The 22,058-nt window shown below is 54.1% G+C and overlaps 1 protein-coding gene across 1 annotated transcript in view; it reads right to left on the bottom strand.

Annotated features, from left to right (window-relative positions):
- The window catches only part of TNRC18 (trinucleotide repeat containing 18), a 109,803-nt gene that overhangs the window by 77,191 nt on the left and 10,554 nt on the right, over positions 1 to 22,058 (bottom strand). Inside the window, exons 2-4 of the mRNA XM_021675973.2 lie at positions 9,506 to 9,661; positions 6,373 to 6,516; positions 3,559 to 5,220 (exon numbers count right to left, since the gene is read on the bottom strand). Coding sequence (XP_021531648.2) covers positions 3,559 to 5,220; positions 6,373 to 6,516; positions 9,506 to 9,661 — 1,962 coding nt within the window. The remainder of the gene's footprint in view (positions 1 to 3,558; positions 5,221 to 6,372; positions 6,517 to 9,505; positions 9,662 to 22,058) is intronic.

Genomic DNA, 22,058 nt, shown 5'->3' with positions numbered 1-22,058 from the left:
GCCAGCCCTGCTGGATGAAGAGAATCCCAAGACAAGCCTGACAGAGCCCCACCTCCCAATTCAAAATCTAAAGACAGGTCCCATCCAAGGTGGCTCCACAGGGAGGTGAAGGCACAGAGGATGGGGGGGGGGCGTGGCTGTGCAGGAAGTGGGAAGGGCGCTGCAGGCAGAAGGTCCCACACCAGATACCCAGGACTGGCTGGGGCAGGCATCAGGGTGCTGTGAAAGTGACACGGATGGCTGGGCATGGTGGCTCAGGCCTGCAATCCCAGCACTTCGGGAGGCCGAGGCAGGCAGATCACTTGAGGTCAGGAATTTGCAACCAGCCTGACCAACATGATGAAACCCCATCTCTACTAAAAAAATACAAAATTAGCTACGCATGGTGAGGGGTGCCTGTGATCCCAGTTACTTAGGAAGTGGAGGCGGGAGAATAGCTTGAACCCAGGAGGTGGAGATTGCAGTGAGCTGAGATTGCATTACTGCACTCCAGCCTGGGCAGTAAGAGCGAAACTCCATCTCAAAAAAAAAAAAAAAAAGGAAAGAAAAGAAAGTGCCGGGTGCGGTGGCTCACACCTGTAATCCCAGCACTTTGGGAGGCCGAGGTGGGCAGATGACAAGGTTAGGAGATTGAGATCATCCCAGCCAATATAGTGAAACCTGTCTCTACTAGAAATACAAAACATTAGCCGGGCATGGTGACATGCACCTGTAGCGCAAGCTACTCGAGAGTCTGAGGCAGAAGAATCGATTGAACCAGAGCCAAGACTGCGCCACTGCACTCCAGCCTGGGCGACAGAGTGAGACTCTGTCTCAAAAAAAAGAAAATGACACAGCTAGGAGATTCAGCCAGCCAGAGGGGCCCAGGCCCCCATCCTCAGAGTACAGGGTCGGGGTGGACTCTGGCAGGGGAACAAGGGAGGGCATCTATGTGGTCCTCTGTAGCCATGGTGTACACGACCACTGGGGAGGCAGGGCTGGCTGTATGACGAGGGTGGCCTGTGCCCTACTGGGCTGTCTGGGAAAAAAAAAATTGAGACAGTGGAACTAGGAGGTGGTGGTGACCAGACCCAGCCATGCCACTCACCATGGACCAAGGCCCAAGCCCAGGTAGACTCGGAAGACCAGGCCAGGGAAGGTTGGAGCCCCAGGAGATGGGCACCCAAGGTCCCTATGCAGTTGACAGAAGTAGAATCTAAGCCGGGTGCGGTGGCTCACATCTATAATCCCAGCACTTTAGGATGCCGAGACGGGCGGATCACTTGAGGTCAGGAGTTCGAGACCAGCCTGACCAACATGAAGAAACTCCATCTCTACTAAAAATACAAAATTAGCCAGGCGTGGTGGTGATTGCCTATAATTCCAGCTACTCGGGAGGCTGAGGCAGGAGAATCGCTTGAACTCGGGAGGCGGAAGTTGCGGTGAGCCAAGATCACACCACCGCACTCCAGCCTGGGCAACAAGAGCAAAACTCTGTCTCAAAAAAAAAAAGGAGGAGGAAAGGGAGCTCTGTGGGTGACACAAGCAAGGACCCAGACCATGGGACTGGTGTGAGCTCCCAGCAGGTGAGCATGGGACGCAGGCTGGGGGGATGTCCCATGAGCTAGGAGTGAGTGGACGTGGCTTCCCTTGCCCTTATCCCAGGCTGAGATCCCACACCATGCAGGCTGTGTTACAGCCTGTCCCAACCGGCAGGCGGGGCTCTTGGCTCAGCAGTGGGCTACCTTCTGGACAGACCAAGTCAGGAGTTCCAATAAACACATCTCAAATGTGAACTCCTCCAAATCCCAGAAGGAACCCCAACAGCATACTAGACAAAGGACACAGGAAATTCGACAACCAGCCAAGCTTTGCAGAAATGCCCTGCCTCACTAGAAACTTACAGAAATGCACCATCCTTCCCTACTGAAATTAGCAACCTTTTTTTTTTTTTTAATTTTTATTGTATTTTTTCGAGACAGGGTCTCATTCTGTCGTCCAGGCCTCCCTGGCAGCAACAGTTTTTAAAAAAAAAACATTAAAACAGAGTTGTGGCCAGCATGGTGGCGCAACCCTGTAATCCCAGCACTTTGGGAGGCCGGAGAAGGAACACGTGAGGCCAGGAGTTCAAGACCAGCCTGGGCAACGCAGCAAGACCCTTCTACAAAAAAAGTGAAAAAACTGGCTGGGCCCGGTGGCTCACGCCTGTAATCCTAGCACTTTGGGAGGCGGGCGGATCACCTGAGGTCAGGAGTTCGAGACCAGACTTGCCAACATGGTAAAACCCCGTCTCTACTAAAAGTGCAAAAATTAGCCAGGTGTGGTGGTGCATGCCTGTAGTCCCAACTACTCAGGAGGCTGAGGCAGGAGAATCACTTTAACCCAGGAGGCAAAGGTTGCAGTGAGCCAAGATGACACCACTGCACTCTAGCCTGGGCAAGAGAGCAAGACTCTTGTCTCAAAAAAAAAAAAAAAAAAGGAAAAAAACAAACAAACAAAAAAGAAAAAATTAGTCAGGTGTAGTAGCACAACCTGGGGTCCCAACTACTTGGGAGGCTGAGGTGGGAGGATCACTTGGGCCCAGAACATTAAGGCTGCAGTAAAAGCTATGATAACACCACCACACTCCAGCCTGGATGACAGAGCAAGACCCTGTCTGTAAAACAAAATCATAATTTAAAAACTAAAAAATAAAACAATTCTGAAGAGTCCAAAATATAACAGAGGCTCTCAAACCGCTAACAGGTGCATAAACTATCTACCTAAGAAGTCACTCAAGTACTGAGTGTCACGACCCTAAGGATGCTGGAACCCCAGTTTCTGTCTGTTCCTCGAACACTCATTCACTCATCCATCAAACCCCTACACTGCCACACCCCAGGCTGGCGAGGTACCAAGGACACTGGAATCGGTAAGGCACAGTTAGGTCCCTTGATGACTTCAAATTGAAGGTTTCATGTTTGTCTATTCCCAAGACCGTCTATTCTTAGGAAATGACTGAAAATAACACTAAGGTGCAGTGCACAAAAAGTCTGAATGCAACATTCTGAACACAAAACATCCGAGAGGGAACAAGCTCAAATGCCCACCAAGGGAATAGGAAACTGAACTATGGTACATGCTCTCAACAGAACATTTAAGGCCATTAAAAAAAATGATACTTATAAAGACTTAGCAATAGCGAGGGCAAAGGACCCACACTGTAATATACAGGAAACTGCACGGAGATCCTACGTGCCCAAGATCCTACGCGCACCAAAGGCTCTGCAGGTAGAAGCAAATTGCACGGTAAAATGAATTCAGGAAGCGACACAGAAGTACTCAGGGTATAGGGAAAACATAACGGTCCTTCTTTGTTCTCTTTTTCTGCCTTTTACACATTTTTCTATGTGCACAATGGAAAAAGCAATAAACTTCCAAGAGCAGCCACAGCCCACAAGTGAGAGAAAAAACAAATGGTGCCTGGAAGGCAGGGAGAGGTGAGGGTGCCAGGGAAGGTGGGAAGGGAGACACGGAGAAATGGAACGGCGGGGTAGATAGGCGGGAAAGGAAAGTGCTAGGGTAGGACCCAGGACCTACCTTTGACGTCACTCAGCGACAAAGAGCGCTCCTGGTCTGCCAGTCCAGGCCCCAGCCGGCCACTGCCGCCACTGTCCTTCTGCCGGGCCACGGCCACTGCAATGCCCACAGGCGGGTGTCGCACTTCTGCCTCGCCCTGGGCACCAGAGCCCTCACGCCCAAAAGCCTTGGCACTCTCGGGCCTCTCGGGGTCCCGCTTCAGCTGCCGGCCGCTGCCCGCTGCAGGTCCTCCGGGGTGTGGGAGTCGGGCCTGGGCTCGGGGAGTACCCGCAGAGGTGGGCGCAGGCTCAGGTTTCATGGTGCCCAAACCTCCAAAGGGGCTCTTCTTGCCACAGCCACCAGGGCGCACGGCCACGGCCTCCCGGGCAAAGCTGCCACTGTACTTTATAAGGCTCTGCATGGCCGAGGCCTCTCCAGGCCCATGGGCTGCAGAGTGCATATCGGCAATGGGCCGGCCACAGGTGGCCGCTGAGCGGGGCAGCACAGCCCCGGGATCCAGGTAGGCCTTCTTGGAGGAGGCGGCAGCGACCACAGCAGCCTCCTCTTCGGCACGGCTGGCATGGTGGTGCTGCGCGGCCAGCACGGCCATCTGCGTGGTAGCAAAATTGCCCAGCTCGAAGGGTTTCCATTTGTGCTCAGGACCCGCAGGCGGGGGGCGTCCGGGCTCCAGGCCGAAGAGCTTGGCGGCCTGTTGGGACGTAGGACCGGCTGGGCCGCGGGGTGCACGTTCACAGGGCCGTGGATCCGCCTCCGGCTTGAGCAGCTCCTTGGCAGGCAAGTAGGCGCGGAGGTCTGGGGAGGCGCGTGCAGCCCGCACCGTGGGGGCGTCCGTGGGGGGCGGCCGCTTGAGCGAGCGGATTACCGAGTTCTTCTCGCGCAGGCCCTCGGACCGGTCCAGAGGCCGCGGGGAGCCAGGGGGCGCCTGCAGGACCCCCGGTCTAACCGCCTCACGCTCACGGGCCCGGGCATCGCGCGCCTGGGACGCGATCTGGATGGGTCCCGGGCGCTCGTCGAAGGCCTCCACAGAAGGCACGAAGGTGGGCGCCACCACGCGGTGCTCGCGGCCTGGCTCGCGGAAGACGGTGTAGACGCCAGCAGGGGTGGCCGCGGGGGGCGCAGGCGGCCCTTTGGGCGGCGCAGTCGGCGGAGGCAGCGGCGAGGGGCAGGGGCGTGGCCCGGGCAGCAGGGCCTCCGTGCGCCGCAGCCGTGTGCCTTCGTCCTGCCGAGCGGTCTCCTTGGCGCCGCTGCGGCCCACCTCGGCCACCAGCGCGGGCAGCCCCACGTCCCCGGCGCCGTTGCACAGGGTCAGCACCGACGGCTGCAGCGCTGCGTTCTTGGTCTTAGACTCAGTCAGGAATGGGGACAGGCGCTCGGCCAGGCGCGGGGGTCCACGGTCCTGGCGGCCCTCGGCGCGCGCCTCCTGGGTCAGGTCCACCACGCCGCGCAGTCCCGCGGCCTCCTCGCCCCGTGCGCGTGGGTCCTTCTTGCCGAACAGCGGAGGCGGCTCCCCGCCGCGACCCGCCCGCTCCTTAGCTGAACCGTCCCGCGACGACGAGCCTTTAGTCGGGGCACCTGAGGAGTGGCCGGTGCCAGGGGTTCGGGCCGAGGGCGCGTGAGAGTGCAGGGCGCCCGGAGCCCCAGCGGTGGGCAGGTAGAAGCCGTCTGCAGAGAAGGGAACCGTAGTGAGGAAGCGCCACCTCCTACCCCTGCCTGGGCAGAGGGGGACCCTGAGAGGGGGCGGGGCCCACCCATGCCTCCCCCAGTGGTTTTTGTTTTTCGGAGATGGAGTCTTGCTCTTTCGTCCAGGCTGGAGGAGTGCAGTGGTGCAAACTCAGCTACTGCATCCTCCACTCCACCTCCCAGTTTCAAGCAATTCTCCTGCCTCAGCCTCCCGAGTAGCTGGGATTACAGGCACACACCCTCCGGCTAATTTTTGTATTTTTAGTAGAGATGGGGTTTCACCATGTTGGTCAGACTGGTCTCCAACTCCTGACCTCGTGATCCACCCGCCTCTGCCTCCCAAAGTGCTGGGATTACAGGCGTGAGCACTGCACCCAGCACAGTGTTTTCTTTTTCTTGGAAATTAAACTGTTTTGGTGCAGGGAGCCCCAAGGTTTCACACCAAGGAAAGGTATCCCCTCAGGGCAAGAAGAAAGGAAATGGACAGTCCCGCCCTTGAGAATGCAGGCTTTGGAAATGTCTAGAACCAAGTTTAAATCTACCCTTCCTGAGCCTCAGTTTCATCATCTGTAAAAGGAGAGGCTGAGGGTTGTTTTCAGAGCTGCCCAGAAGGCCTAGCAGGGCCCCTAAGGGGAGAGTGTGACTAGAAGGCACCCAGGGCTGTGGGTGGGCCTAGGGAGCCTGTGGGGAAGGCTTAGGAACTCAGGTCTCATAAAAGCATCTTAGGCCACAATGGCTCACACCTGGAATCCCAGCACCTTGGGAAGCCAAGGCAGGAGGATTGCTTGAGGCCAGGAGTTTGAAACCAGCCTGAGCAACACAGCAAGACTTCAGCTCTATAAAAAGTTTAAAAAGTCAGCTCGGTGTAGTGGGGCACATCTGCAGTCCCAGCTACTTGGGGGGCTGAGGCAGGAGCATCATTTGGGAGTTTGACGCTGCAATGAGCTATGATCACACCACTGCACTCCAGCCTGGGCAACGCAGTGAGAACCCAGTCTCAAAAAGAAAAAAAAAAAAAAAAGCAAGCATCCTGGACAGAACTGGGGGCTGCCTGGATGCCGCCAAGGGCCACAGAAGCTTCTCAGAAGGCTCCTGTGCCACCCCCACCCCACACCCCGGACCCCACAGTCTCACCTCCTCCTGGCCCCTGACCTTTCTGGGTATCAAAAATGCTGGGCTGACCCAGCTGGCTGAGGAGGGGGCTCCCGCTGCTGGGGGGCTCCAGGTGGTTCAGGTGGAGGTAGGATGGGTACAGCCCGCTGGGCAGATGGGAGAAGCCTGTAAGAAAAGAGAGAAAAGCTGGACCTGGCCAATGCAGCCACCCACCAGGAGCTTCCTTCCAGCTCCTAGAAATAAACTACTTTGGCAGCAGACCGCTGGTGCAGGGAGCCTCGAGGTTTCCAGCAGCTCCGCAGGGCAATGCATTCCCCCACTCCCCAACCCTGAGCCTCTCCCCAGGCCTACCCAGTCCCCACAAGAAGAGGATCAGAATGGATCCAACTAGCAGGGGCCAATGACAGCTACCAAGCATGACTGAGCGCTTTGCCACTGTCATCCTCATTTAAACCTCCAACATAACCTAGGAGGAAGAGGCTTCATGTCCTCGTTTTAAGCACGAGAAAACTTAGAGAAGACCACTTGCCCAAGACGATACAGCAGAGGAGCCTGGCTTTGAATCCAGGTCATCTGACTCTGCAGCCAGGACTCTTGAATTCAGCCTAACACGGGCCCTTTCTCTGCTGTGTGACCTCAGGCTGGTCACTTGCCTTCTCTGAACCTAAGTGGACCCCGAATCTTCAGCTGCTCCATCTCCCAAGCAGGAGCTGCCAGGAAGGAATTCCTCCCACCAAGGATCCTCCCCACCCCCTCAAAGGCCCCTACCAGCAATGGAACTCCAGGTCTCAAGCAATCTGCCTGCCTGCCTCAGCCTCCCAGGGTGCTGGGATTACAGGCATGAGCCTCTGTGCCTGGCCCAGAATTTTTTAAAAATAGAAATAAACAAGGGCCGGGTGCAGTGGCTCACGCCTGTAATCCCAGCACTTTGGGAGGCCAAGGGATGGATCATGAGGTCAGGAGTTCGAAATCAGCCTAGCCAACATAATGAAATCCTGTCTCTACTAAAAATACAAAAATCAGCCAGGTGTGGTGGCGGGCATCTGTACTCCCAGCTACTCCGGAGGCTAAGGCAGGAGAATCGCTTGAACCCGGGAGGTGGAGGTTACAGTGAGTCAAGATCACGCCACTGCACTCCAGCCTGGGCAACAGTGCAAAACTCCATCTCAAAAAAAATAATAATAAACAAACAGAATCAGGGCCTTGCAGGACAAAAGAAGGAATGGGTAGCCACCAGAGAAGTCATCTAAGAGAGCACACAAAAGCTAGGCATGGTGGCTCACATCTTTAATCCCAGTACTCTGGGAGGCCGAAGTGGGAGGACTGCTTGAGCCCAGGAGTTTGAGACCAGCCTGGGAAACATAGTGAGACCGGATCTCTATATAAAGAAATTTCAAATAATAATGTATTTTTAAAAGGCACAAGAATGGCAGCCCAAGAGGCAGGCGGGTGCTAGGGTACTGGGTAAGGGTCCTGACTACTGCCCGAACTCAGAGTCCTATGGGATCCCAGGCCTACTGGAGATGTCTCAGGGGTTCACGTACACCATACCCAGTGGTCCCTGCTTAGGCCAGATCCCTGAAGCTGGCCCACTGGGCCGATGACTTCTACCCAGCACCACCTTGTCAATCATGCCATGACAACACCCACAAAGAAAAAGGCCACCTGATACCAGTTCTCATCCAATCATTCAAACAGCACTCCGAAGCCAGGCGCCATGGCTCACGCCTGTAATCCCACCACTTTGGGAGGTCAACTCGGGTGGATCACTTGAGGTTGAGTTCAAGACCCACCTAGCCAACGTGGTGAAACCCCATCTCTACAATAAATACAAAAATTAGCCAGGCGTGGTGGCATATGCCTGTAATCCCAGCTACTCAGGAGGCTGAGGTGGGAGAAGGTCTTGAGCCTGGGAGGTGGAGGCTGCAGTGAGCTGAGACTGCACCACTGCACTGCAGCCTGGGCAACAGAGCAAGACCCTGTCTCAAAAAAATGGGCCTGACAGTCCCTCTCCAGGCAGGGCTGGTTCTGAGACTGAAGTGAGCGACGCATGCACTCAAATGAGGTAAGCACCCTGTGTGCTTGTGGTCATTACTAGGATTTGTTGGCCAAAGACAAAAGGAAGTCTCAGGGAGACAGAGGTAGCCAGCTGGGGGCAGACAGGCACGAGCGGCAGGCTCTGCTTGTCCAGACCGTCTGGCACCCACCTTGCCTAGTTAAAGTGGGAGGCTCAGGTGGAACCCCAGCCTAGAAGGCGCCCTCTGTGCAGGCTGCGCACCCTGGTTCCTGTATTCAGATGCCTTCCCCAAAGCGCCCAGAAGGAGCAGCCTCACCGGCCTCATCTGTGCAATGGGCAAAGCGCTGTAAGAATGGGAGGGGTCCTGTAGCTGGGGACGTGAGTGCCCACAGGACATCTGGGAGGAGGGAGGAGGGACCTAGCACCCAACATCCAGAACCTGTCAAAGCCAGAGGAGCAGGGGGAGCTGAGGTCCCCAGACCCATTCCTTTGCAGAGAGAATAAGAAAGGCTCTAGAGAAATCCAGAATCCGCTCACAGCCCGGGGGAAGCCAGCCCCAGGCCCTCCTGCTGCAGGAATTTTTTTTTTTTTTTTAAGAGACGGGGTCTCCCTATGTTGCCCAGGCTGGTCTCCAACACCTGGCCTCAAGTGATCTTCCCACCTCAACCTCCCAAAGTGTTGGGATTACAACTGTGAGCCACCATGCCCAGCCTGCTCCTGTCATTATTAATGAGCCTACTGTGCACCAGGGATCCAGTGCTGAGTAGATTAAACCTGCACTCAGAGCACTCCAGTGGGAAAGTGGGTAGTTCACCAATTATCAGGTAATCTGTTGTCACAAGTGACTGATGGAAAAGAAGCGGGGAGGAAGAGGGGGTCTCCGAGCTGAGCCAGAGCAGGAATGGGAGGTGGCCTGGGGCAGGGTGTCAGGCTCAAAGGAGAGAGAATGGCTCATGCAAAGGCCCTGTGACAGTGACAAGAGGAAGCCCTAAGTGTTTGAGGAACCAGAGGCCAGGTGACCTGGGGCCCACTAGCCCCAGCTCACTCAGGGATGACCATAAAGGGCTACATGAAGTTGCCTGAGTGTCGGGGACAGTGCCCAGCAGCCCTCAGCCCCAACCCTGGCGCGCTCCTTACCTTCATGGGCATGGGCGGCCCACAGCTGCACCATGGGCAGGTTGCTGGGGGTGGGGGAGCGGAAGGAGAGGTCAGAGGGCAGTGGCACCGGACTTCCCTGGGACGAGGCCGAGGGCCCCATCCCACTGGCCACAAAGCTGCCCAAGAAGGCCTCGCCTGCAGAGAGAAGTTGGGAGGACTGTCAGGCAGCTAACCAGGCCAGCACCACCGCCCCGGCCCTGAGACCCCCGTCTCTCCCCAGCTGCGTGGAGCTGATGCTGGCCAGGAGATCAAAGAGGGTTTCCCTGCCCCAGCCCCACCCCAGACCACAGGAGGGGCCTGGGTCAACTCAATCAGACCCAGGGCTTGAGGAAGCACAAGACGGCAGGAAGCCCCCCAAGAAGCCCCCACAGCAGACCCTCAGCCCTGGGCACCTTCGGAGGAGGGCCTGCCACCCCTGACGCCCAGGCAGCCCAGATCCAGCACGGCACCGTTCTCCCCATCTGCAGATTCCTGAGGTCGCCTTGCCCTGTGGCCTCTGGAAGTCCCACAGCACCGGGACTTCAAGAGGCCACAGGGCAAGGCAGTGGGGAACTCACAGGTGGGGGCTCATGTTCGGCGCTCTGCAGGCCCAGAGAGGACACCCATTCTGTGGCCAGAGAAGGACTTCCCACAGCAGCCCTAGCCAGCCCCGTGTGCCCATTTAACAGACGACGCACCTGAGGCTCGGGGTTGGGGAAGTGCTAGGTCACACAGCTGGGAAGCAGTGACTCAGAATGCAGCCCCACAGGGTGTCCCTGAGCCCACAGCTGGCACCAGCAAGCCACAGTGACTTAGGGAATGACTCCATGAATGAATGGAACAGCAGGCATGGGAGCTGCTAAGGGAGGACCATCCAGGCAACCCCTCCAGCCAGCAGGTTTCATGCACCCTGGGTCCCTGCCAACAGGGGCCACAGGACTGACTGCTGCTCAGAAAGATGATGGACATGAGCTGGGGCCTGGGTGCAAGCCCCAGCCAGTACACCGCCATGCCCCACAGGTCCGTATCAGACAGGGCGCCTCCCAGCTGCTCCCCGAGAGGCTCTGTCCCACAAGCCCCAAACGCCACCCCCTGTAAGGGAAGACCCTGGCAGGCCTCTGGGTCACAGGTCAGAAGGAAACATGCAGGAGCTGGGGAAGGGGCTGCCCTCACCAGCCTCACCAGGTCTCAGTTTGCACATCAACAAAATGGGGATAAAAATGCCTCCCTTTGGGAATGATAGAGAAGGAAGCATGTGTTTAACCACAGTAACAATATAATGACAGCTAATAACAGGCCAGGCAAGGTGGCTCTCGCCTACAGTCTCCGGAGGCTGAGGCAGGAAGATGGCTTGAGGCTGGGAGTTGGAGGCTGCACTGAGCTGTGACTTCAGTTATAACACTGCACTCCATTCCCGGCAACAGAACAAGACCTGGACCCAACATATAAATAATAACAATAACCAGCCATGGCACCCATTCACTAAAAGCTGGCAGGCACCAGGCACTGTGCAAGTGACTTCAAATCCTCCCGGCAATGCCCTCAGGAGGTGGCGGCAAAGCACCCCCAGCTGCGGGATTCTGTGTGTACCCTAGAGCCACCACCCCCTTTAAGCCACTGTTTACAGGTGGCACCGAGAAGTTAGGTGGCTTTGCAGGAGATGCAGGCTCCCAGGTGGCCCTGGTCCAGCCTGTGGGGGCTCAGAGACCTCAGCCCAACCTCTGTGTCCCCAGTACCCCCCTCCTCCCCAACAAAGGGTCAGCACACAAGTGCTCACTGACTGCCTCCCAGGGGCACGGGATCCCAGAACGTCCAACCCAGCTTCTTTGTGGTACATGGGGGAAACCGAGGCAGAGAAGGGCAGGGTCTCCACCTTGGGCCCCAGACTAGAGACTGGAGTGGGCAGAGCAGCAGGGGATGCCCTCTGGCCACATGCCCCATCACCACCGCCCCATGTCTGGCCCCCACACTCCAGTCTAGCCTGGCCCAGCCCCCTCACCGGACTCCAGCGCCAAGCCCTCGGGCCCCAGGGCCTCGGTGGCCGGTCAGTCCATCCATGCAGCCCGAGCTGGGGCAGCAGGGCCTTCTAGCCCCGCCAGGCCCCGGGCTTCCGCCTTGCTGTGGCAGGCAGGTGGGTAAAAGGCTCCGGAAGCCGGCAGCCAGGGGTTTGCGCAAGAGCTTACATCAGCCGCCAGCTCTTCCTGCCCCAGGCTGCACGGAAGCCTAGCGGCCCAGGCCAACCCCTGCCTGGGCTTGTGAAACCCGCCCAGCACCACCCAGGCCCGGATACCAGCCAACGGCTCCTGCCCACCACAAGGGCTCAACGGTGCCCAAAGCCCCTCCTCTCGAGCTGGGCGGGGCAGCCGGGAATCCCCAGCATCCCCAGCAAGTCAGTACCTTCTCAGGGCCTCAGTTTGCAACTCTTAAAATGGACACATGATCCCTACTCACCTAGGACCATGAGGCCAGCGCCCCCACTCTCCACCACAAACGTCCCCCTGGTCATGTCCACATGCCCGCCCCCCTTTCCCGCATGGCCCCTCAGGCACAGCTCCTAAGGCCTCCTAGACCCCTCCTCCTCCACTCCCTCCTCCAGCCTCCCTGGGCCCCAGAGAAGCACCCAACAGCCACAGGCCCCAAGCAAGCCCCAAGTGACACTGACAACCCACAATCCCTCAGAAACAGATCTCCACCCTCCTTGTGTATTTCATGCCTCTGTCTCCTCCGAAAGACAGTTCCCTCCCTGAGGGTGGGGACTCTCCCCTACACAGTGCCTGGGACCTGCCACCCGGCACCTGCCACCCAGGACATGCTTCTGTTTGGGATTACCTGACTGCACAAATGCTGTTTCTTTCTTTTTTTTTTTTTTGTAAGACAGGGTTTCACCTTATTGGTCAGGCTGGTCTCGAACTCCTGACCTCCGGTGATCCGCCCACCTCAGCCTCCCAAAGTGCTCGGATTACAGGCGTGAGCTACCGCACCCAACTGTTTCTTTTCTTTTTTTTAGAGACAGGGTCTTGCTCTCTTCATGCAGGCTGCGGTGCAGTGGCTCAATCACAGCTCACTGCAGCCTCCAACTCCTGAGCTCAATCAATCCTCCGGCCTCTGCCTCCTGGGTAACTGGGACCACAGACACACACCATCACACCCAGCTAAATTTTTTTGTTTGTTTTTTGTAGAGATGGGGTCTTGCTATGTTGCCCAAGTTGGTCTCAAATTCTAGTCCTCAAGCAATCCTCCCACCTTGGCCTCCCAAAGTGCTGAGATTACAGGCGTGAGTGAGCCACCACACCCAGACTCTTTTCTTTTAAGAGACAGGGTCTTGCTCGTTCACCCAGGCTGCAGTTGCAGAGGCTTCACAGCTCACTGCAGCCTCCAGTTCCTGAACTCAATCAATCCTCCAACCTCAGCCTCCTGGGTAGCAGGGACCACAGCCACACACTACCACAACCAACTAATGGTTTTCTTTTTATTTTTTTAGAGATGAGATCTTGCTACATTGGCCAGGCTGGTCTTAAACTCCTGGCTTCAAATGATCCTCCCACCTTAGCCACCCCACCTGGCCATAAATGTGATTTCTTTTCTGTTGCTCTGTCACCCAGGGTGAAGTGCAATGGCGCAATCTCGGCTCACTGCAACCTCCGCCTCCAGGGATCAAGCAATTCTCCCGCCTCAGTCTCCTGAATAGCTGGGACTACAGGCATGCACCACCCATTACAGGTGATTTTTTTTCTTTTTCATAGAGTCAGGATCTCACTATGTTGCTCAGTCTGGTCTAGAACTCCTGGGCTCACGCGATCCTCCCACCTTAGCCTCCCAAGGGGCTGGGATGACAGACCTGGGCCACGGCGCCTGGTCTGTGGTTCTTGTTACTATTTACGGTTCCAAACCCTGGAACTCAGAGAGGCTAAGCACGGACTACAAGGTCACAGTCTGCATGGGGCCACTCGCTTCTACCCAAATCCCATTTGTCCTTGCTTAGAATAAAAATTCAATTTTGAAACCACAGATAGCTGGTGACTGCACAGGATCAATGTACCAAATACCACTGAAGTGTATATGTTTCAAACGGTTAATTGGATGCTATGTGAATTTCATCTCCATGGAAGAAAAAATGCAAGCTCTAGCTGGGCGTGGTGGCTCACACCTATAATCTCAGCACTTCTGGAGGCCAAGGTGGGCAGATCACTTGAGCCCAGGAATTCAAGACCAGCCTGGGCAATATGGTGAGACTCTGTCTCTACAAAAAGAATACAAAAAACTTAACCGAGCATGGTGGTTACGCCTGTAACCCAGCTACTCTGGAGGCTGAGGTGGGAGGATCGCTTGAGCATAGGAGGTTGAGGCTGTGGTGAGCAGGTATGGCATGCAGCCTGGGAGACAGAACAAGACCCCGTCTCCAAAAAAATATTAAAAATTAAAACTGCCATGTGTGGTGGCTCACGCCTGTAATCGCAGCACTCTGGGAGATCGGGGCAGGCGGATCATGAGGTCAGGAGTTTGAGACCAGCCTGACCAACATGGTGAAACCCCATCTCTATTAAAAATACAAACTTTAGCCAGGCATGGTGGCGTACACCTATAATCACAGCTACTCAGGAGAATAGCTTGAACCCAGGACGGGGAGGCTGCAGTGAGCCGAGATCACACCACTGCACTCCAGCCTGGGCAACAGAGTAAGACTGCAGCTGGGCGGGTGGTGGGGGGTGGGGGGAATTAAAATTAAAACTAAGGCCAGGTGCAGTGCCTCATGCCTATAACCCCAGCACTTTGGGAGTGATCCACCCACCTGGGCCTCCCCAAATGCTGGGATTCCAGGCGTGGGCCACCGCGCCCGCCCCACCAATGCAATCTTCCCTCTGCAACGGTGGAGTTGCTGGTGACCCTTCATGAAGCTGACTGTAAGGTCAGCACCTGAAGTCCCTGGTTCAAGTCAGGGCGGGAGGCTGCATGTGATCACAGTGGGGGCGAAAGTTCCTTAAACAGCAAAGGACCAGAATGCTTTGTCACTGCCAACAGGCTGGTCCGGAGTAGCTCCAGCCCACCTCTGTGCCTCACTGGAATCAGGTCCTCCTTCCAGATACAGGGGAGACCCTGCACAGTCCTACCTGCCTATACCCTAACTCCCTCACTCCCTGCTGTTACAGCTCAGGCGACCCAGATGAATCAGGCCTTCCCTAACTGCCCTGTTTAACAATGCAACTCACCTGCCACCCACCATGCCCTTTCCTGAAATGTTTTTCTCCACTGCTTATCACTGGCTATCACAGGTGTTAGTTCCTTATTGCCTCTGCCCACTGGAGAGTGCAAGCTTTCCTCTGAAAGGGCATCTGCTGCCTGTCGCAAGGAAGGCACCCAGACAGTAAATGATTGGGCCATTGCTCTATACCAATAAAACTTTATTTGCGGCCAGGCGCGGTGGCACACGCCTATAATCCCAGCACTTTGGGAGGTCGAGGCGGGTGGATCACGAGGTCAAGAGATCGAGACCATCCTGGTCAACATGGTGAAACCCAGTCTCTACTAAAAATACAAAAAAAAAAAAATCAGCTGGGCATGGTGGCGTGCACCTGTAGTCCCAGCTACTCAGGAGGCTGAGGCAGGAGAATTGCTTGAACCCAGGAGGCGGAGGTTGCGGTGAGCCGAGATCGCGCCATTGCACTCCAGCCTGGGTAACAAGAGCGAAACTCCGACTCAAAAAAAAAAAAACAACAAAACAAAACTTTATTTGCAAAAACAGGACGTGGGCCACTGTTGGCCAGACTACTCACCCCAGCATTACCAGGTGGGCTACAAGTTATTTTCTATTCCTAGCCCTATGCTGCACATAGGAGGTGCTCAAGTAATATTTATAGTACGGGCTGGGCACAGTGGCTTATGTCTGTAATCCCAACACTCTGAAAGGCCAAAGTGAGAGGATTAGTTGAGGCCGGTAGTTTAAGACCAGCCTGGGCAACAAGCAAGACACCACGTCAAAAACATTTGTTTTAGGCTGGGCATAGTGGCTCAGGCTTGTAATCCATCCCAGCACTTTGAGAGGCCAAGTCAGGCATATCACTTGAGGTCAGAAGTTTGAGACCAGCCTGGGAAACATGGTGAAACAACATCTCCACAGAAATTAAAAGCAATTAGCCATGCATGGTGGTGTTCGCCTGAAATCCCAGCTACTCAGGAGGCTGAGGTGGAAGGATGGTTTGAACCGGGGAGGCAGAGGTCGCAGTGAGCCCAGATTGCACTGCCGCACTCTAGCCTGTGCGACAGCAAAACCCTGTCTCAAAAATTTAAAAGAAATTACAAAATAGTATTTCTGGTGTGGGATGGGGTGAGGTCCTGATGGGCTGGAGGGAGCCCAGGCCTTCTCTGGGACCTGCTTCTCTGCCCGGTGCCCCCCACTCCGGTCAACTGGGAGGGAGATTGGTGTCCCGTTTACAGATAAGGACACTGAGGCTCTGACTCCCAAACCTACACTTCTCCACTCAGCCACACCACCCACACACAGCAGAAGCGTTCATTAGACGCCAGCTGCACATTTTCAATCCCAACACCCCTTCGTCACCAAACGCAGAACAAACACATTCTATCTTCACATCTTAAAACATCTTGACCTCTCCCAACAACTGCATCCCAGACTCTGGTGCGGTGGCTCACACCTGTGAATCCCAGGACTTTGGGAGACTAACGCAGGAGGATTATGAGGCCACGAGTTCCAAGACTAGCCTGGGCAACACAGCATGACCTATCTCTACAAAAAAAAAATTTTAAATTAGCCAGGCATAGTGGTGCACACCTGTGGTCCCAGCTACTAGGGAGGCTGAGGCGGGAGGATCGTTTGAGCCCAGGAATTAGAGGCATTGAGTTATGATTGCGCCACTGCACTCCAGCCTGGGCAACAAGGAGACCCCGTGTATTAAAAAACAAACAACAAAAAAAAACTACATCCCTTAAGATGTCACCAGACTATCAGAACATCTCATAGGCTCAATCAAACCAAAATTGTCACCCAAAAAGACATTATTCTGGCCCCCAGCACTGACAGGTGACGGACGTGTTTCCGAGACAGCAGCTAAAAATATTGCAAGGACCCTCCGGACAGAATGACCTTCAAACACTCATTGATTCCAAGATCCAGAAGTTCTGTAATATCTAAGCCAAAGAATGGGTTAACACCCTGGCTGTATAAAGATTCTTAGAATTCCATGAGAATCCCAGGCAGGGCCAGAGTTCGGTGGCTCACACCTGTAATCTAGCATTTTGGGAGGCAGAGGCAGGCAGATCATGTGGTGAGGTCAACAGTTCGAGACCAGCCGGCCAACATCGTGAAACTCCATCTCTACTGAGAATACAAAAATTAGCTGGGTCTGGTGGCAGGGGCCTGTAATCCCAGTTACTCAGAGGCTGAGGCAGGAGAATTGCTTGAACCTGGGAGGCAGAAGTTGCAGTGAACCAAGATCGTACCACTGCACTCCAGCGTGGGCGACAAAGCAAGATTCCATCTTGAGAATTTAAAAAAAAAAAAAGAATCCCAGGCAATTTGAAAAGGAGGACCTGTAAATGGCTGAACTCCATCGAAATTTCAACTCCATTAGCATTACAAAGAAGTATTAAAACACAGTGATGTCATTTCCATTCCATCAAATCAGCAAATTTTAGTTGTGAAGGGCGCTGAGTGGTTAGCTACCCAGGAAGGATGAGAACTGAGCCCATTCATCTCCAGCTTTTGGGAAACAAATCCGCAAGGCTTAACCAAGGACTGCAGGTTCCCAGGCCCACTTCTGGGGATCCCTCCGAAGTTTACAAGCAGACCTACTTATTGGGATGCTTACTGGAGCCAAAATGATCTGCAGATTTAATGCAATCCCCATCAAAACCCCAGCAGCATGTGCGTGTATGTGTGTGCATGCGTGTGTATAAAATGAAAAGGTATCTCTAAAAAGTAGAGAGAAATTAGGCTGGGTGCAGTGGCTTACACCCATAATCCCAGCACTTTGTGGGTGGATCACCTGAGGCCCATAATCCCAGCATTTTTCGAGTGGATTACTTGAGGCCCATAATCCCAGCACTTTGCAGGTGGATCACCTGAGGCTCATAATCCCAGCAATTTTCAAGTGGATTACTTGAGGCCCATAATCCCAGCACTTCTCAAGTGGATCACCTGAGGCCAGAAGTTTAAGACCAGCCTAGCCAAAATGACAAAACCCTGTCTCTACTAAAAATACGAAAGTTAGCCGAGGCAAGGCACAATGGCTCACGCAAGTAATACCAGCATTTTGGGAGCCCAAGGCAGGCCAATCACTTGAGGCCAGGGGTTCAAGACCAGCCTAGGCAACATGGTAAAACCCTGTCTCTACTAAAAACACAAAAATTAGCCAATCTGGTGTGTGCGCCTATACTCCCAGGTCTTGGGGAGGCTGAGGCAGCAGAATCCCTTGAACCTGGGAGGCTGAGGTTGCAGTGACCTGATACTATGCCACTGCACTCCTGCCTGGGTGACAGAGAAAGATTCTGTCTAAAAAAAAGAAAAAGTTAGCCAGGCATGGTGGCTCGTGCCTGTAGACCCAGTTACCAGCTACTAAGGAGACCGAGGCAGGAGAAATCACTTGAACCTGAGAGACAGAGGTTGCAATGAGCCAAGATCACACCACTGCATTCCAGCCTGGCTGACAGAGCAAGCAAGACTGTGTCTCAAAAACATAAAAATGAAATTGGCCAGGCATAGTGGCTTGAGCCTGTAGTCCCAGCTACTCAGGAGGCTGAGGCAGGAGAATCACTTGAACCCAGGAGGCAGAAGTTGCAGTGAGCCAAGATCGCGCCACTGTACTCCAGCCTGGGTGACAGAGTGAGACCCAGTCTCAAAAAAATAATAAAAAATGAAAAGTATACAGAAATTAGCCCAGGCACAGTGGCTCATGCCAGAAATCCCAACACTCTGAGAAGCCAAGGCAGGAGGATCACTTGAGCTCAGGACTTTGAGACCAGTCTGGGCAACATCGCGAGACCCTGTCTCTATTTTTAAAGATAAAAATAAAGTATGCATACCATGAAATCCAGAACTCGAACACATATTTGCACACACATGGTCATAGCAGCACTATTCACAACAGTCAAAGGATGGAAAGAACCCAAGTGTCCATCCATGAATCGATAAACAAAATGGGGTCATCCACCCAATGGAGTATTATTCAGCCCTGAAAAGGAAAGACATTCTGATACATACTACAACACGCATGTACCTCAAGGACATGAAGCTGAGTGAAATAAATGACAAATACTAGGGCCAGGCGTGGTGGCTCACGCCTGTAATCCTAACACTTTGGGAGGCTAAGGCGGGCAAATCACTTGAAGTCAGGAGTTGGGAGACCAGCCTGACTAACACTGGTAAAATCCCATCTCTACAAAAAACACAAAAATTAGCCAGGTGTAGTGGTGGGCACCTATAATCCCAGCTACTTGGGAGGCTGAGGTGGGAGATTGCTTGAACCCAAGAGGCAGAGGTTGCAGTTAGCTGAGATCGCACCACTGCACTCCAGCCTAGATAACAGCCAGACTCTCTCACAACAAAACAAAATTTCAAAAGACAAATACTGTGTGTGATTCCACTTCTGAGGTCCCTACAGTAGTCACATCCATGGAGACAGAAAGCAGAAGCCAGGCTCGGAGCCTCACGCCTCTAATACCAGAACTTTGGGGGGCCAAGGTGGGCGTATCACCTGAGGTCAGGAGTTCAAGACCAGCCTGGCCAGCAGGATGAAACCCCATCTCTACTAAAAATACAAAAATTAGCCAGCTACTCAGGAGGCTGAGGTAGGAGAATCACTTGAACCCGGGAGGCGGAGGTTGCAGTGAGTCAAGATTGCGCCACTGCACTCCAACCTGGGCGACAGAGCAAGACTCCGTCTCAAAAAAAAAAAAAAAGAAAGAAAACTGAGCCAAGAAAAGAAAAAAGAAGTTCCTATCAACACCCCCACCTCCCTGCCAGCCCCCCTCGAGTTCTGGCAGGGAGCTCGGCCTCCAACCCCTCACCTCCTGCTGTGGGACCTGGGGTTGGGGGGGGCATCTCACACTCCCTGAGCCTAAAATGGCAAGATTTTGTGCCCGGGCCTCGCAGGGACATCTGCTTGGCGGCACCCCGCTCCCCAATTCCAGGTGACAGAGTTCTAGGCTGGGGTGGTGGGACAGAGGGCTCACCCTGCACATCACTGATACCGTGGCTGGGCCACGGGACCCACAGCCACCGTCGCCATCCTGGAGCTCCCATCGGCGCAGAAAAGCAGCAGCTGAGTGTCGGAGGCTGCAGTCTCCTCCAAGCTATCCTAGATCAGAACCAGGTTGAAGACTGCAGTAGCCACCAGCCCAGATCAACCAGCTTCCACCCTGCCCCACCAAGAGGGCCTGGGGGCTGGCCCCAGGGAGGAGGGAAACCTACCCCAGCCTCCTCACCCCATCCTGCCCCTCCTATGCTCCACCTAAGTGTACCTCCAGCCTCCCCTCCATCAGGAAGCCATCCTTGACCTCCCCACCAGGTGAGCAGATTCCCAAAAACATCTGTCAGCTGGGCTCCCAGTTACTCCCCACCTGAGACCACAGCACCAGCCAGCAATTCCAGCTGAATTCCAGTCTCTCCTCCATCCTCGAAAATGGGCAGGGACTTTGTCTTGCTCCAATCTGGCCCACAAAATAAGTGCTCTAACTTAAATAAAGGGAATCCCAAAGGCGGCCAAGGAGAGGTCAAGGCCTCAGGCCAGCCAAAGACATGCAAATAAATCCACCTCAGCCTTGCCCCGAGGGCTCCAGACTTGGTCAATTCTCAAGCAATTACAAAGGATTTCCCCAGTGATTGGTTCCCCTCCCACGGGGACTCCACCTCCTCGGGTGAAAAAAGAGGTAGGGGTAGAGGGCTCCGGCAAAATGTAGTCAGATGCCTCGAAACAGAGACCAAGGAACTAGGTCTCCCAGGCAAACTAGCAAGAGGAGTATGAACGCGCATGAGGCAGTGCCGCGTTTGATCTTTACAAATCCTTTCCCAAACACCAGAACCTCACAAAAATGACAGTCATACGGTCTAAAAAGGAACCAAAGCAAAACAGGAGAGAAGTGGCAAGGAAACATGCCCATGGCCAGGCGCATGGCTCACGCCTGTAATCCCAGCACACTGGGAGGCCATGGCAGGAGGATCACCTGAGGTCAGGAGTTCGAGGCCAGCCTGGCCAACATGATGAAACCCCCATCTCTACTAAAAATACAAAAATTACCCGGATGTGGTGGCATGTGCCTGTAGTCCGGCTACTCAGGAGGTTGAGGCAGAGACTGCAGTGAGCCAAGATCATGCCACCGCACTCCAGCCTGAGTAGCAGAGTGAGACTCCGTCTCAAAAAAAAAAAAAACAATTTGGAAGCAAGAAAGCACAGAGACAAGAAGTGTGCAGCTTTGCACGGTGGAGAGCAGGGAAAAGGCACACTTAAGCTTGAAGGAGACAATCAAGAAGGCAGCAATTCCAAAGACTGAACCCAGGGACCCTGGGGACCTTCAAAGCCAGGGTTCACAGAGGAGCTGAGGATAAGAGAGCTGGTTTCACCACAGAAGCACTGATCCCTCTGTTTACTAGGAAAGGATAGAACCATTGAGGGTATGCGTTCTCAGGGTTAGGGTGTGGACCAAAAGAAAAACAGGTATTGTCAACCTTAGCATGCATACTCAGCTCTTGGGACAGGAACAGCCTGGCTTCAACGTCAACAGGCAAGAAACCAGTGAATTCTTGTCTGTGACATTTGCAAGGTCAACAAGGAAAGATCTTTTTACATAGGACATTCGAGAAGTTCCTCAATGACCAACATGCCCCACCCTTACACCTGAATCCATCATCTGCTTTTTCTTAAAGAAGAGGCACCTGAGAATAACCATACACAGATGCCCGAGGGAAGTCTACAAGGTGAAAGAGAAAAAAAGACTGAGAGGAAACAAAGAAAATGCATGAAAAAAGAAAACACCAGGGAACACAATTAATATCCTAGTAATGAGAACTCATGTATCAATGAAACAAGAACAGGATGCTATTAAAAAAAAAAAGCACTCAGGTTATAAGAGCTCTTGGACATAAAAATATAATACCTCAAATTTAAAAATTAAATTCTACAAAAACTAACCAGGTGGGCTGGGCACAGTGACTCACACCTGTAATCCCAGCACTTTGGGAGGCCGAGGCAGGTGGATCACGAGGTCAAGAGATTGAGACCATCCTGGCCAACGTGGTGAAACCCCGTCTCTACTAAAAAAATACAAAAATTAGCTGGGCATGGTGGCACATGCCTCTAGTCCCAGCTACTTGGGAGGCTGAGGCAGGAGAATTGCTTGAACCCGGGAGGCAGAGGTTGAAGTGAGCCAAGATTGCACCACTGCACTCCAGCCTGGCGCCTGGCGACACAGCAAGACACTGTCTCAAAAAAAAAAAAAAAAAACTAGCCAGGTGTGGTGGTGCACACCTGTAGTCCCAGGAGGCACAGGCAGGATAGTTTGAGCCACAACTGTTTGAGTTCGAGGTTGCAGTGAGCAATGAGTG

The sequence above is a fragment of the Aotus nancymaae genome, unplaced genomic scaffold (assembly GCF_030222135.1).
Source record: "Aotus nancymaae isolate 86718 unplaced genomic scaffold, 86718_ANA_hifiasm-v0.15.2.pri h1tg000015l_0, whole genome shotgun sequence".
NCBI classification, from domain to species: domain Eukaryota; kingdom Metazoa; phylum Chordata; class Mammalia; order Primates; family Aotidae; genus Aotus; species Aotus nancymaae.
Note: the sequence above shows the minus strand (reverse complement) of the source record. Positions and strands in the feature narration are given on the sequence as shown.